At 46.3% G+C, this 12,020-nt stretch overlaps 1 protein-coding gene across 2 annotated transcripts; it reads right to left on the reverse strand.

The window, feature by feature from the left end:
- Window positions 1-459: 459 nt before the first annotated feature.
- On the reverse strand, window positions 460-11,755 carry LOC128347019 (zinc finger protein 436-like). Of its 2 annotated transcripts, XM_053301005.1 has the most exons (6): window positions 11,545-11,755; window positions 9,758-10,366; window positions 9,247-9,346; window positions 8,903-8,985; window positions 8,527-8,653; window positions 460-5,213 (listed from the first exon to the last, which is right to left on the reverse strand). In XM_053301005.1, exons 2-6 carry the CDS (start codon window positions 10,187-10,189, stop codon window positions 3,535-3,537), a joined length of 2,421 nt encoding a protein of 806 aa, XP_053156980.1. In that variant the 5' UTR covers window positions 10,190-10,366; window positions 11,545-11,755; the 3' UTR covers window positions 460-3,534. The 2 variants fall into 2 exon arrangements, with proteins under 2 accessions (XP_053156980.1, XP_053156981.1); XM_053301006.1 differs by lacking the exon at window positions 11,545-11,755 and having other exon boundaries at window positions 9,758-10,451.
- Window positions 11,756-12,020: the final 265 nt, after the last annotated feature.

The following is a 12,020-nucleotide window of genomic DNA, read 5'->3' on the forward strand; positions in this document are numbered from 1 at the left end:
TGGAACAGCGGGTTGGACTAGATGACCTCCAAGATCCCAACTAGACAATTCTAGTATTCTGTTACTCCCATCCTTCCCTCCACACATTAATTATTTGGGAAATCTGGGAGGGATCCAGTAAGTTGAATGTGGGGGAATTTCTTCACAAAACTCAAGGCAGAGAATAGAAGTGGTGAGGGGTGTATGCTCACAGCAGTCTCCTAAAACAAGAGGCCTTAAAACAGGATAAACAAGCAACACTCTGAAAACCTGAGGCTGGAAAAGGACTTTCAACAGTTCCTTCTCCCTCCAGCTTTTGCATCAAATGAAATAAACTGCAGTGTGTTTGAAACAACACACACAACCACCCCCACACACAAGTGTTGCCTCAACTACAGAATATGCTCCCCAGAAAGTTACAACAGGCATCCTTCCTGCTTCTCAAGCAGTATTTTGTTTTGAAGAGCTTTTAAAAATCTATTTTTATATTTCTTTTTAACTTGTATAGGATATTTTATTCTTGATACACACTATTAAAACATACAGAATTAAAGCCTACATTATTAAAACAGCAAATATAAAAATCATGAATCATGCATGGATATAAATGTAACATCCCCCTTATTTGTGTCTTTCAATTCTGCCCTAGAAAACAATGACCTTCATATCTGTAACATTTTCACTTGAAACCCCATGTTTTGTTTTGTTTACATTGTATATCCCGCTCTTCTTCCAAGGAGCCCAGAGATGTGTACTACATTCTGAGGTTTCTCCTCACAACAACCCTGTGAAGTAGGTTAGGCTGAGAGAGAAGTGACTGGCCCAGAATCACCCAGCTAGTATCATGACTGAATGGGGATTTGAACTCAGGTCTCACCGATCCTAGTCCAGCACTCTAGCCACGACACCACACTGGATTGTTTTCAGATCTTGTTTTGCAAGATCTTTTCTTGAAACAGACATTTTTGAAGATAGTTATCTAAGTTGTCCTCTATTACTCAAAAATAAGGATTAGTGCGGGAATTTATATCTATACAAAAGGGGTTAATCACAAATCTGAATCAATCGATCAAAGGAAGGGTGTGAACAGGTGAGATGTGATGGCTCTTTTGTCTGTTAAGAGCAAGCTGGAATGCTGCCATTTTTCTTTAGTAATGATTTTTGGCAGGGTCCTGAGAAATTTTATGAGAAATGAGTTTAACCCCCAAACGGATGTCTTCAGATACCTTATTTGACTCTGCAGTTTAAAGAAAGCTTGGGGTAAGATTCTGAACTAAGAACCAAGCTTCATGAAATTATTTTTCCATATTTTCCTCTGCAATGAATTCTACTACAAGATCTTATCCTTTGTCCACATTCAATATTTGTAATACTTTCCTACAAGTTACATGTTCTGGACAGTGACAGTTCTAGGCAGGGCACCAAATGCCAACCCACTAGGCGTACACCCCACTCTCCCTATTCTAAAGTGGGGACATTTTGTGGCCTTGCTGGTGCTGCATGAGATGGCCGCCTCACCTCAGGAAGGGCTGCCCCTGAAACTGGAGGTTTTCATACACCTCAACAAACTGAATATCTTATGGCTAAGAGAAGCGTGAAGGGTGTGAAAAGGCCTTGGCAAGCCATGACACCAAAATACAACAAACCACCAGACCAAAAACATTAACTGCTGTGGGCCAGAAAAGGGATGTATCAGAAAAGTCTGGACCAACTTCTTAAGTAAAAGGAGAGCAGGCAGCGAGGGGCCTTGTGAGTCTCCCTAACTGCAGACTGTTGTGGTTCTTAAAAGGTAAAGTGTGCCCTTGAGTCGGTGTCAACTCCTGGCGACCACAGAGCCCTGTGGTTGTCTTTGGTAGCATACAGGAGGGGTTTACCATTGCCATCTCCCACACAGTATGAGATGATGCCTTTCAGCACCTTCCTATATCACTGCTGCCCGATATAGGAGTTTCCCATATTCTGGGATTTGAACCAACAGCCTCCTGCTCTCCAGGCAGGTTACTTCCACACTGTGCCATTAGGTGGCTTGTTTTGTACTACTACAAATATTTATATACCGCTTTTCAACAAAAACTCCCAAAGTGGTTTACATAGAGATAAATAAATACAATAAATAAATAAAATAGGCTCCCTGTCCCCAAAGGGCTCACATTCTAAAGAGAAACGTAAGAGGGATATGGTGCTGGGGGTGGATAGGGCCAGTTGCTCTCCCCCTGCTCAATAAAGAGAATTGTCACTTTAAAAAGGTTCCTCAGTTCGCAGGGGCCTGTTAGGACAAGCGTGCTAGGAGTTCTGTGGTTAATCCTGAGTGTGGCAGGATAGTGGGCAAGGGTCTGCGAAGAGAGGAGTTGTGAAGGAGGAAAGAGACCCTTCAGGAGAAGGAGGCTGCCATGGTGTGAATTAGATGAGGAGACAAGATGAACAAGATCTGCTAACTCAGGAAGGGAGAAAGAAAAAAAACAAGGGAGGGGAAGAAAGCCAGGAGAAGAGCAAGTGGAGGAGAGAGAAAGAGAGAAAAAGCAGGGAGGGGAAGAGAGAAAGAAGGAAGGGCGAGGGACGGGCCCGAGCCTGTCAGCGGCCTGAGGGGAATGTATGGCCATGGCGGTGGCAGCAAGGAAGGGCCCAGTCAACCACTGCTGCTGTTTGGGACTACTGAGGCCATTGGCAGAGGGAGGCAGGCAGGCAAGGGACGGGCCCGGGCCTGTCACCAAGAGGGGCGAGGGGGATGGAGGAGGAGGAGGAGGAGGAGTGCAGCTCAGGTGAAGGTGGAGAGATCTCTGAGGTGAGGGGGCTGTGGCAGGGGGTGAGGAGAGCAATCAAGTACCCTAAAATGAGGAGAGTAACCTCAAGAGAGCAACCAAGATGATCAGGGGCCTAGAGCACTTTCTTTATGAGGCAAGGCTACAGTATCTGGGGATTTTTAGTTTGGAAAAGGGGCAACTATGGGGAGACATGATCGAGGTGTATAAAATTATGCATGGAGTAGAAAGAGTGGATAGAAAGAAATGTTTCACTCTCTCACAGCACTAGAACTGTGGCTCATGCCATGAAACTGAAGGTTGGGAAATTCAGGACTGACAAAAGGAAGCACATAGTTAACCTATGGAATTCTCTACCATGGGACGTGGTGATAGCCACTAGCTTAGATGGCTTTTAAAAGGGGCTTGGGCCATTCATGGAGGGCAGGTCTATCAATGGCTACTAGTCTTTTGGCTGTGGGCCATCTCCAGCCTCAGAGGCAAGATGCCGCTAAATACCAATTGTAGAGCAGCAATAGCAGGATTGAGGGCAAGCCTTCAACCCTGCCTGTGGGCTTCTCAGAGGCATCTGGTGGACCAGTGTGAAACAGGATGTTGGACAAGATATGCCAGGATAGGGGCATGATCCAGCAGGGCTATTCTTATGAGAATGCATTGCACTGATCTAATCTGCAATGCAGTCTAAAATGAACACATCCATGTTCACACTAAGGTCTGCTCCACATTTCAGACAACTCTAGGCTTCCACATATTTAGACAACTCCATTCACAGGACTCTGGATTGTTCTATGCTCTTTCAAGTGTGTGTGACTCTTGAAGCACTTTCTACATTCGGAACATCAATACAGTTTCTTGCTTGATCTGCTGTGTGAGTTCTTTTATGGTAAATGAGGCTACTGCTCTGCCTGAAGCTCTTTCCACACTCTGAGCATTTAAATGGTTTCTCTTCTATGTGGATTCTTTTGTGGTAAGTAAGGCTAATTCTCTCCTTGAAACACTTTCCACACTCTGAGCACTGATGTGGTTTCTCCACCATGTGCATAGTTTGATAGTGTGCAGTAAGATTTCTCCTCTGACTGAAGCTCTTTCCACACTCTGAACATGGAAATGGTTTATCTTTTGTGTGGATTGTTTGATGTCTAATAAGGCTTGTGTTGTAATCAAAGCTCTTCCCACATTCTGAGCATTTATATGGTTTCTCTTCTGTGTGGAGTCTCTGATGTCTCCTAAGCTGTGTCCTCTGAATGAAGCTTTTTCCACATTCTGAGCACTGATGTGGTTTCTCCACCATGTGCATAGTTTGATAGTGTGCAGTAAGGTTTCTCCTCTGACTGAAGTTCTTTCCACACTCTGAACATGGATATGGTTTCTCTCTTGTGTGGATTGTTTGATGTCTAATAAGGCTTGTGTTGTAATCAAAGCTCTTCCCACATTCTGAGCATTTATATGGTTTCTCTTCTGTGTGGAGTCTCTGATGTCTCCTAAGCTGTGTCCTCTGACTGAAGCTTTTTCCACACTCTGAGCACTGATGTGGTTTCTCCACCATGTGCATAGTTTGATAATGTGCAGTGAGGTTTCTTCTCTGACTGAAGTTCTTTCCACACTCTGAACATGGATATGGTTTCTCTCTTGTGTGGATTGTTTGATGTCTAATAAGGCTTGTGTTGTAATCAAAGCTCTTCCCACATTCTGAGCATTTATATGGTTTCTCTTCTGTGTGGAGTCTCTGATGTCTCCTAAGCTGTGTCCTCTGACTGAAGCTTTTTCCACACTCTGAGCACTGATGTGGTTTCTCCACCATGTGCATAGTTTGATAATGTGCAGTGAGGTTCCTTCTCTGACTGAAGTTCTTTCCACACTCTGAGCATGGATATGGTTTCTCTCCTGTGTGGATTCTTTGATGATAAATAAGGTTCCCCCTCTGACTGAAGCTCTTTCCACACTCTGAGCATGGATATGGTTTCTCACCTGTGTGAACTCTTTGATGTCTAGTAACATATATCTTCTGACCGAAGCTTTTTCCACACTCTGAACATGGATATGGTTTCTCTCCTGTGTGGATTCTTTGATGAGAAGTAAGATGTATCCTCTGCCGGAAGTTCATTCCACATTCTGAGCATGAATATGGTTTCTCCCCTGTGTGTATATTTTGATGCCTTGTAAGGTATATCTTCTGATTGAAGCTCTTTCCACAATCTGAGCATTTATGTGGTTTCTCCCCTGTGTGGATTAATTTATCCTCATTAAGATGCAAATCAACATTACAGCTTTTCCCACACACATTGCTCTTAATCCTTTTCTTCTCTTTGTCTTTTTCTTCTTGGTTTTGGATTTCACTTCCTTGATATGCCAAGGATTTATTCCTCCTTTTCTGTCTTCCTTCAGTTTTCCTTCTCTTCTTTTTCACATCTAGACATCTGGCACTTTTTGCAGACACACAATATGGCTCTCTCTCATCCCCACTCTCCCAGCTTACTGGAATAAATAGAAAAATGAGAAACTGTAATGAATTAACCTCATCTTTGCTGCCACCAAAATGACTATGACCTGAAGTTTATTCATTAAACTCAAAAACTTCTTCCTTCTGTAGCTAGTTTGGGATTTGAGCATAGAATGGAACCACAAAAGAGAATACTCCTCTTTTTAAAAAGTAAATATAAATTTTATTCTAGCATAATTTTAATACAAGTTAGGAAGGATTTACAAGGAGAGGTAAATGTTGTTCAACTTCACACTATTTGTATTCTCTTTTGTACTCCTGTGACAGTATTCCAAGGTAGCAAAATGAAGCTTAAGTTTGTACACAGTTGTGAGTGATCCCATTGATTTAGGTTTTCAGTTCTTCTTTGGGAGTAACTGGATTTATGTATTCTTCATAATATATAGATAAGACTCTTGTTTGGAATTTGAAAAGACATACTTTATATTTTTTATTTTTTTTTGCTAAAGGTACTCAGAACAATAGTGTATATGCAGGTAACCTCTAGACTGGATTACTGCAATGTGCTCTATGTGGGACTGCCTTTGTATGTACTCCAGAAACTGTAACTGGTGAAAAATGCAGCAGCCAGGTTGGTCTCTGGGTCAAATCAAATTGTATCAATCAGCCCCTCCCGTACCCTGGAAGGGAACCCTGTCCTGTCTGTCAGGCAGTGACCTCTAGGGATCAGCCACTCAGCACAGAGTGACGGGGACCTAGAGGGCCGGGTGGCAAGAAGTGAAGGGGGTCTTTGTCCTCAGTTGGAGCCAGACAGGGGAAGCAACAGGTTGGCTGGCCAAGCCATGGCAGCAACCAGGAACTCTGCAGGGGCTTGAAGTCTCTACCATGGTTTTGGTGAGTTCAGGGAAGAAGCCAGGGTTTGGCTTCGGAGAAGGGTTAGGAACATAGGAACATAGGAAACTGCCATATACTGAGTCAGACCATTGGTCTATCTTGCTCAGTATTGTCTTCACAGACTGGCAGTGGCTTCTCCAAGGTTTCAGGCAGGAATCTCTCTCAGCCCTATCTTGGAGAAGCCAGGGAGGGAACTTTGAAACCTTCTGCTCTTCCCAGAGCAGGTTCATCCCCTGAGGGGAATATCTTGCAGTGCTCTCACATCAAGTCTCCCATTCAGATGCAACCAGGGCAGACCCTGCTTAGCTAAGGGGACAAGTCATGCTTGCTACCACAAGACCAGCTCTCCTCTCCAGGTTTAACCAGGGAACCGTGCGTTAGGTAGCTGGCATCAGATTTCTTTATTTTAGTGCTTTGCAAGTCCTTACAATTGGTCTATTGTGTTTTATTTTGTAACTAGTATGTGTAAGCCCATTGTAATAACGGGCTCTAGTGGGGGGGTGGGGGGTGCTGGTCTTGGAGGCCAAGACCCGACGGGGAGAGTGGAGAAGGGGAGGCTGCCGCAGCTCACCGTGTACCGCACTGTCGCCGCGGCGGCAGCTGCCGCCATCGGGGCCAGTCGCCCCGCCGCGGCCACCGCCACCTCGGCCCGCACTCTCCTTTGGTGTTGGCGGCGGCCGCTTCTCCTCGGCCCACCGCTCCTCCTCCTCCCGGCCCTCTTGCCGTGGCAGCAGCCGCCGCCATTGGGGCCAGTCACCCCGCCGCAGCCACCGCCGCCTCGCCAGCACTCTTTTCCCGTTGGCGGCGGCTGCTTCTCCTAGGCCGCCGCTTCCCCTGTTTCAACATGGCCGCCCGTCTCTGGGCGGCCGTGTCTTTTTGGGCCGATCTGGGCATGCGCTCTGCGCATGCCCAGAACGGCCCAAAAAGACACGGGCAGCACGGCCACACACCTAACCATTTTATGGTATAGGATGTAGCCCTCTCAGAAACCCTGGCCTGAGCCTTTTATCTACCCAGGGCTCTGTAGAAGTTTCTGCACCCTATAAGGGTGCTTTCAAAGGTTCCTGGCAACTGGGGGTGCTTTTTGAATTATCTTTGCAACTGGGTAACCAAGGATTTTAAAGTGTACCACTCCAACTATCAACTGGAGTGCTCTTTTTGGAAGTAATCTTGTAAAGTACTGAGAGTTTGCTGTTACCTGTAACTGAAGCTGAGAGAGCGCGAGCCTCAGACTGAAGCAGTGTGTCGTGTTTTGAATAAAGGCTATTTTTCTTTTTAGTCCTTTACAATTTTAACCAGCCTCTTTGAGTGGATTTTCAATTTAGGAAAGGGGAGGCTGGAAAGGGGTCTTACTCTCGTGCAAACATGCCTCAAATCTGATTGCTCAGCAGCACACTACCAAGTTTTTCTCCTCACGCATAAGCTACATGTGAGAGTTTTGTATTTTTTTCCCCATTTGGTAAAAGAAAGAGTTTTCCTGGAATTTTGCCCACATCAGGGAGAGAATAAACTCTGTTAAAAAGTGGGTGTGGTGGCAGCGATTACCAGAGGGACAGCCTTTGTTGGGCAATCATGGAGGGAATAAAGCAGCATTTTTCTTTCCCCATATGTGGGCTTGCTTTGAGACAAAGGCTGGGCTTAAATCCGCCACTCACCAGTCTATATTCGTTACATGAATATACTATATACCCCTATATTAAAAGAACTACACTGGCTACAAAAATGTTTTCAGGAAAACTACGAAGTGCTGGTTATAACCTATAAAGCCCTTAGGCACAGGGTGTTTAAGAGACCACCTTCTCCGCTATGAGCCCCATTATCTATTGAGATCCTCTGGGGAAGTCCATCTGCAGCTGCCACCAGCTCATCTGGGACTCAGGGACAGGCCTTCTCTATTGCCACCCCAAAGCTTTGGAATGCGCTCTTTGTAAAAAGAAGAGCATCCCCATCTCCAACAGCTTTTTAAAGGGCTAAGACACATTTATTCACTCAGACTTTTAATTAATGTATAGAATCTATCATTGTGGAATCTATCATAACTTATAGAATCTATCACTGGGGAGGGTGCAGGGGAGTGCTTCCATATTAACATGTATTACCAGCTCACAAAATCTTAAATTAGAGTGAATAAATGAAGACCCTGAAAGGTTGCCAACTCCTGACCTAGCTCTACACAGTGGTAAGTGACTTAGTCCTTTCTGAAGCTTTCTTTGTGCACATAACAATTTAGGAATGTAGGTTGCCAGAATACAACTTCTATGAAGAGACTCAAAACATGGAAAATAGTGCTACACATCTCGTCCTTTTGTCTATTTGGCTGTTGTTATAATGGATTGTGTACATCTCAAATATTTTTCATTAAGTATTCTTTGTTTAGTAATGAATTTCTATTTTGTACTCTTCGTTCTGCATCATTTTGTTTGGCCCTCATCAAAGACAAGAAGGGAGCCTTACCCAGAGAGACCACATTTCCAGAATTCTCCTCTGTGACTTCCCTGTGCAGAGCCTTTTGGTCGGGATTCAGCAGAGCCCACTCCTCCTTGGAGAAATACACAGTTACCTCCTCCAAGGTCACTGGACCCTGAAAGAAGAAGGAAGCATTTTCTTCTCGCAGATAATATCACAGTCCTAAAAAGGATTAGAGCTGAGGTGGGCGGGAGTCTCTTGCAGGCCAAAAGCTTTCTCACTATTCTTCAAAGCCTTCAAAGTGAGTAATTTTGACAGAAGCCAAGGAGGAAAAGAGGCAGACTCTTTCAGGAACAAGGAGACATGCAGAGAGCAGAGGAATCCAGGCTGCCCCCACCCAACTCCCCAGGGACCCCCTCCTTACCTGACTGGGCCGCATAGCAATCATTTCTGCTCCGCCACAAACTGGAGAAGACCAAGACTGAAGCACCAGATTAACTTCCTCTCCTGTGAGGGAGACAAAGATGTTGGGGAGATGTTTGGTCTTTTAGAAACAACCTTGGTTTTTGGTTCCTGGAAGGAAATCAACCTGCATCCATGTGGCTTTGGGGCACAATTCAAAATGTTGCTTTGGATTTGACAGGAGGGAAGCCAGAGAGAAGCATCTGCTCCCCAATTCAGGCTCAAGAGGAACACCTGAAACAGGATGACCTGGATGAGAGCCCCCTCCCCATCAATCCCTACTCAGAAATAAGGCACTTCCATCACCTTCCTGTACGTTCCACTTGGACATCGGCCTTTTTCTGGTGCAAGACGTAGCTTTCTTTGCCTCAGAGAGATCAGCAGCCACTTCTGATGGTCCCAGGGTCTGAAAGAGGAGCCCAGGCAATAAATGGGAAGAGGAATTATGAAAGGAATGACAGCATTTCTCCTCCACTCAGAATCTCCTGCTAAAAGCAACGTCTGCAAACCAGCCTCTGCAAACCACCAGCAGCGCCATCTTTGACAGGGGAGTGTCTGCAGACTGATGGATTGGGGTACTAATCCATTAGACAAGAACTGAACTGAGCAGCTAAGGCCCAAACTAGTCCTGTGCCTAAATATACTTTTAGGGGGTGCGCTTAATTCTTTATTCACGAAATACAATCACAGGGCCCTGATCCAAACTGAGACTGTGTCACGTGATTTCCAGAGAAGGTTGGGCAAGTAATGGGGGATTTTAGGACACTGGTCCACACATCCTGTGCTCCTCAGAAGATCAAGAATGAAATATTCTCACCTGTTGCTTTCCCAGCATCTTGTCCTCTGCCTGGCTCAGGAGGAAACCTTCTGCCAGGGCCACTGCCTGGGAACTGGTCTCTGCTCCACATTCTCTGACCCAGCTCTCCATCTCTGGGGGCAGGACACTCAGGAACTGCTCCAGGATCACCAGGTCCAGGATCTGTGTTTTCGTATGTCTCCCTGGCTTCAGCCACTGATGGCAAAGTCTGTGGAGTTGGCTGCAAAACTCTCGGGGCCCTTCAGTCTCCTGATAGCAGAATTGCCTGAATCTCCTGCACTTTACATCTGGGCTGAGGTTGTTCCCACCTGAGATCTTCTCCATGGTTCTCTCCCAGGACCCCCCACTGCTCCATGCTGGGATGCTGTCCGGACCCTTTTTTGCTGGGCCTTGTATCTCCATTTTTGCACTATGCTGTAATGAACCTTTCATCAGGACCAAAAGATCCCCTGGCTATAAAGCACATCTCCTACCCAGGGCAAGAAGTGCAAGAGGCCACTGCTTAGCCTATAGAATCTTTGGGGGTCACTTAAAATTTTTTCCCCTCCAGTCAGGAAGCAACATAGCAAGTGGATTTTGCTGTTTCTAGCTGTAGATTTGAGTTTCTGCCTAAAGGAAAGAAAACAAAGCAAAAGAATGAGAGAGAGAGAACCATAGACCAAAGCAGTGACCCCAGAATGCCCTCAGAGGCATTCCCTCCCCCTTTCTCATCTTTTGAATAAAATCAGCCAAAGACGTTCTGCATAACACAAAAGCTCACATACTGCACTGGTTGCATCTGAATGGGAGACTTGATGTGTGAGGACTGCAAGATATTCCCCTCAGGGGATGAAGCCGCTCTGGGAAGAGAAGGTTTCAAGTTCCCTCCCTGGCTTCTCCAAGATAGGGCTGAAAGCTATTCCTGCCTGCACCCTTGGAGAAGCTGCTGCCAGTCTGTGAAGACAATACTGAGCTAGATAGACCAATGGTCTGACTCAGTATATGGCAGTTTCCTATGTTCCTAAGTTAGTCTTGACTGTAGATATTGAGGCCATTCACACAATTGAAAACTGTGTTCTACCCAGGTTTGGGAACTGTGCGTGCTCCCAATTTTTGGTTGTGTTGGTGCAAACAACCAGGTAGAAGGAGGGAGACATGACTGTGTGGAAGCAAGGCAGGAGGAAAATCTGGGTAGCTTTTAAATGGTTAACCCATATGTATTTGTCTTACTGTTCATATTTTGAAGTAACTGTTCACTAATGTCATAATTAATGAGCCAGCTTCCTCAATCACTTGCTAGAGGGGGAGTTAGCCGAGAGAACTGCCCTCTTTCCCAAAGAGGGCAGATTTAGCCGATGCTGAAAATTAGCTGAGCTAGGGCTGTCCAATGGCTGAGAGTAACCCCCCCCCCCGCTCACTTCCCACAAGATGCACCCCTGGAGAATCCACTCGCAGGAACGCAGAAGCTGTTTATACTGCGCCAGACCATTGGTCCATCTAGCTCCGTGTTGTCTACAGCTACAGAGACTGGCAGCAGCTTCTCCAAGACTGCAGACAGCTCTCTCTCGCTCTCTCTCCCCGATCGGAACTTAGAACCTTCTGCACGCAGGTGCTCTTCCCAGAGCTGCCTCATCCCCTATGGGGAATATCTTACCACAGCAGTCACATGTAGTCTCCCATTCAAACACAAACCAGAGCAGATCCTGCTTCGCAAAGGGGACAATTCATGCCTGCTATCACAAGACCCGCTCAGACCCTGTTTCGGTAAGGAACTTCCATAGGAGCAAATTACATGCGTGCATGCCTACCTGGCGGCTGCTGCAGTTTCCCTTTCCTCTCTGGCTTTCGCAGGAGAAGAAAGAGCAAGAGGGATGTACCCGGCACCGCCGGCTCTTCCTTTTTCGCATCCCCGGGCCCGGGAAACTCAACGTCCGAGGAAGAGGAAACGAGTGCTGTCTCCTAGAGAGGCATCGAAGCCGCCTCCCCAACTGCCCGGCACTTCCTTCCTGCCCTGTCCCCTCCCCGTATTAAAAAAAAGCCTGACGGATGGGATGGCCCCTGCCCAGTCCAAGCGATCGTCTAGTCTCTAGAGCATGCATGCAAAGTTTATTTGGGGTGCTGTGGAGGTAGGGAGGGCCCTGCTTTGGAAGAGCCCAGATAGCAGGGAGCGAAATCCAGGCTGGGAATGGGTAGAGGAGGAGGCAGAGGAGAGAGAGGAGGAGACCCCCGGCCCCTTCCCTTATCACCCACTCAACGAGCGACGTATTGGCTTTTGGCTCTGTGA

This window comes from Hemicordylus capensis, chromosome 2 (assembly GCF_027244095.1).
Source record: "Hemicordylus capensis ecotype Gifberg chromosome 2, rHemCap1.1.pri, whole genome shotgun sequence".
NCBI lineage: Eukaryota > Metazoa > Chordata > Lepidosauria > Squamata > Cordylidae > Hemicordylus > Hemicordylus capensis.

Bases quoted from the DNA above. Each gene is read 5' to 3' on its own strand.
- LOC128347019 (XM_053301005.1), bottom strand. From the start codon at position 10,189: ATGAAAGGTTCATTACAGCATAGTGCAAAAATGGAGATACAAGGCCCA. The intron at 9,347-9,757 runs GTGAGAATATTT...CTCCTCTTTCAG, and splicing joins AGATGCTGGGAAAGCAACAG to ACCCTGGGACCATCAGAAGT. The intron at 8,654-8,902 runs GTAAGGAGGGGG...TTCTTCTTTCAG, and splicing joins TTGCTATGCGGCCCAGTCAG to GGTCCAGTGACCTTGGAGGA.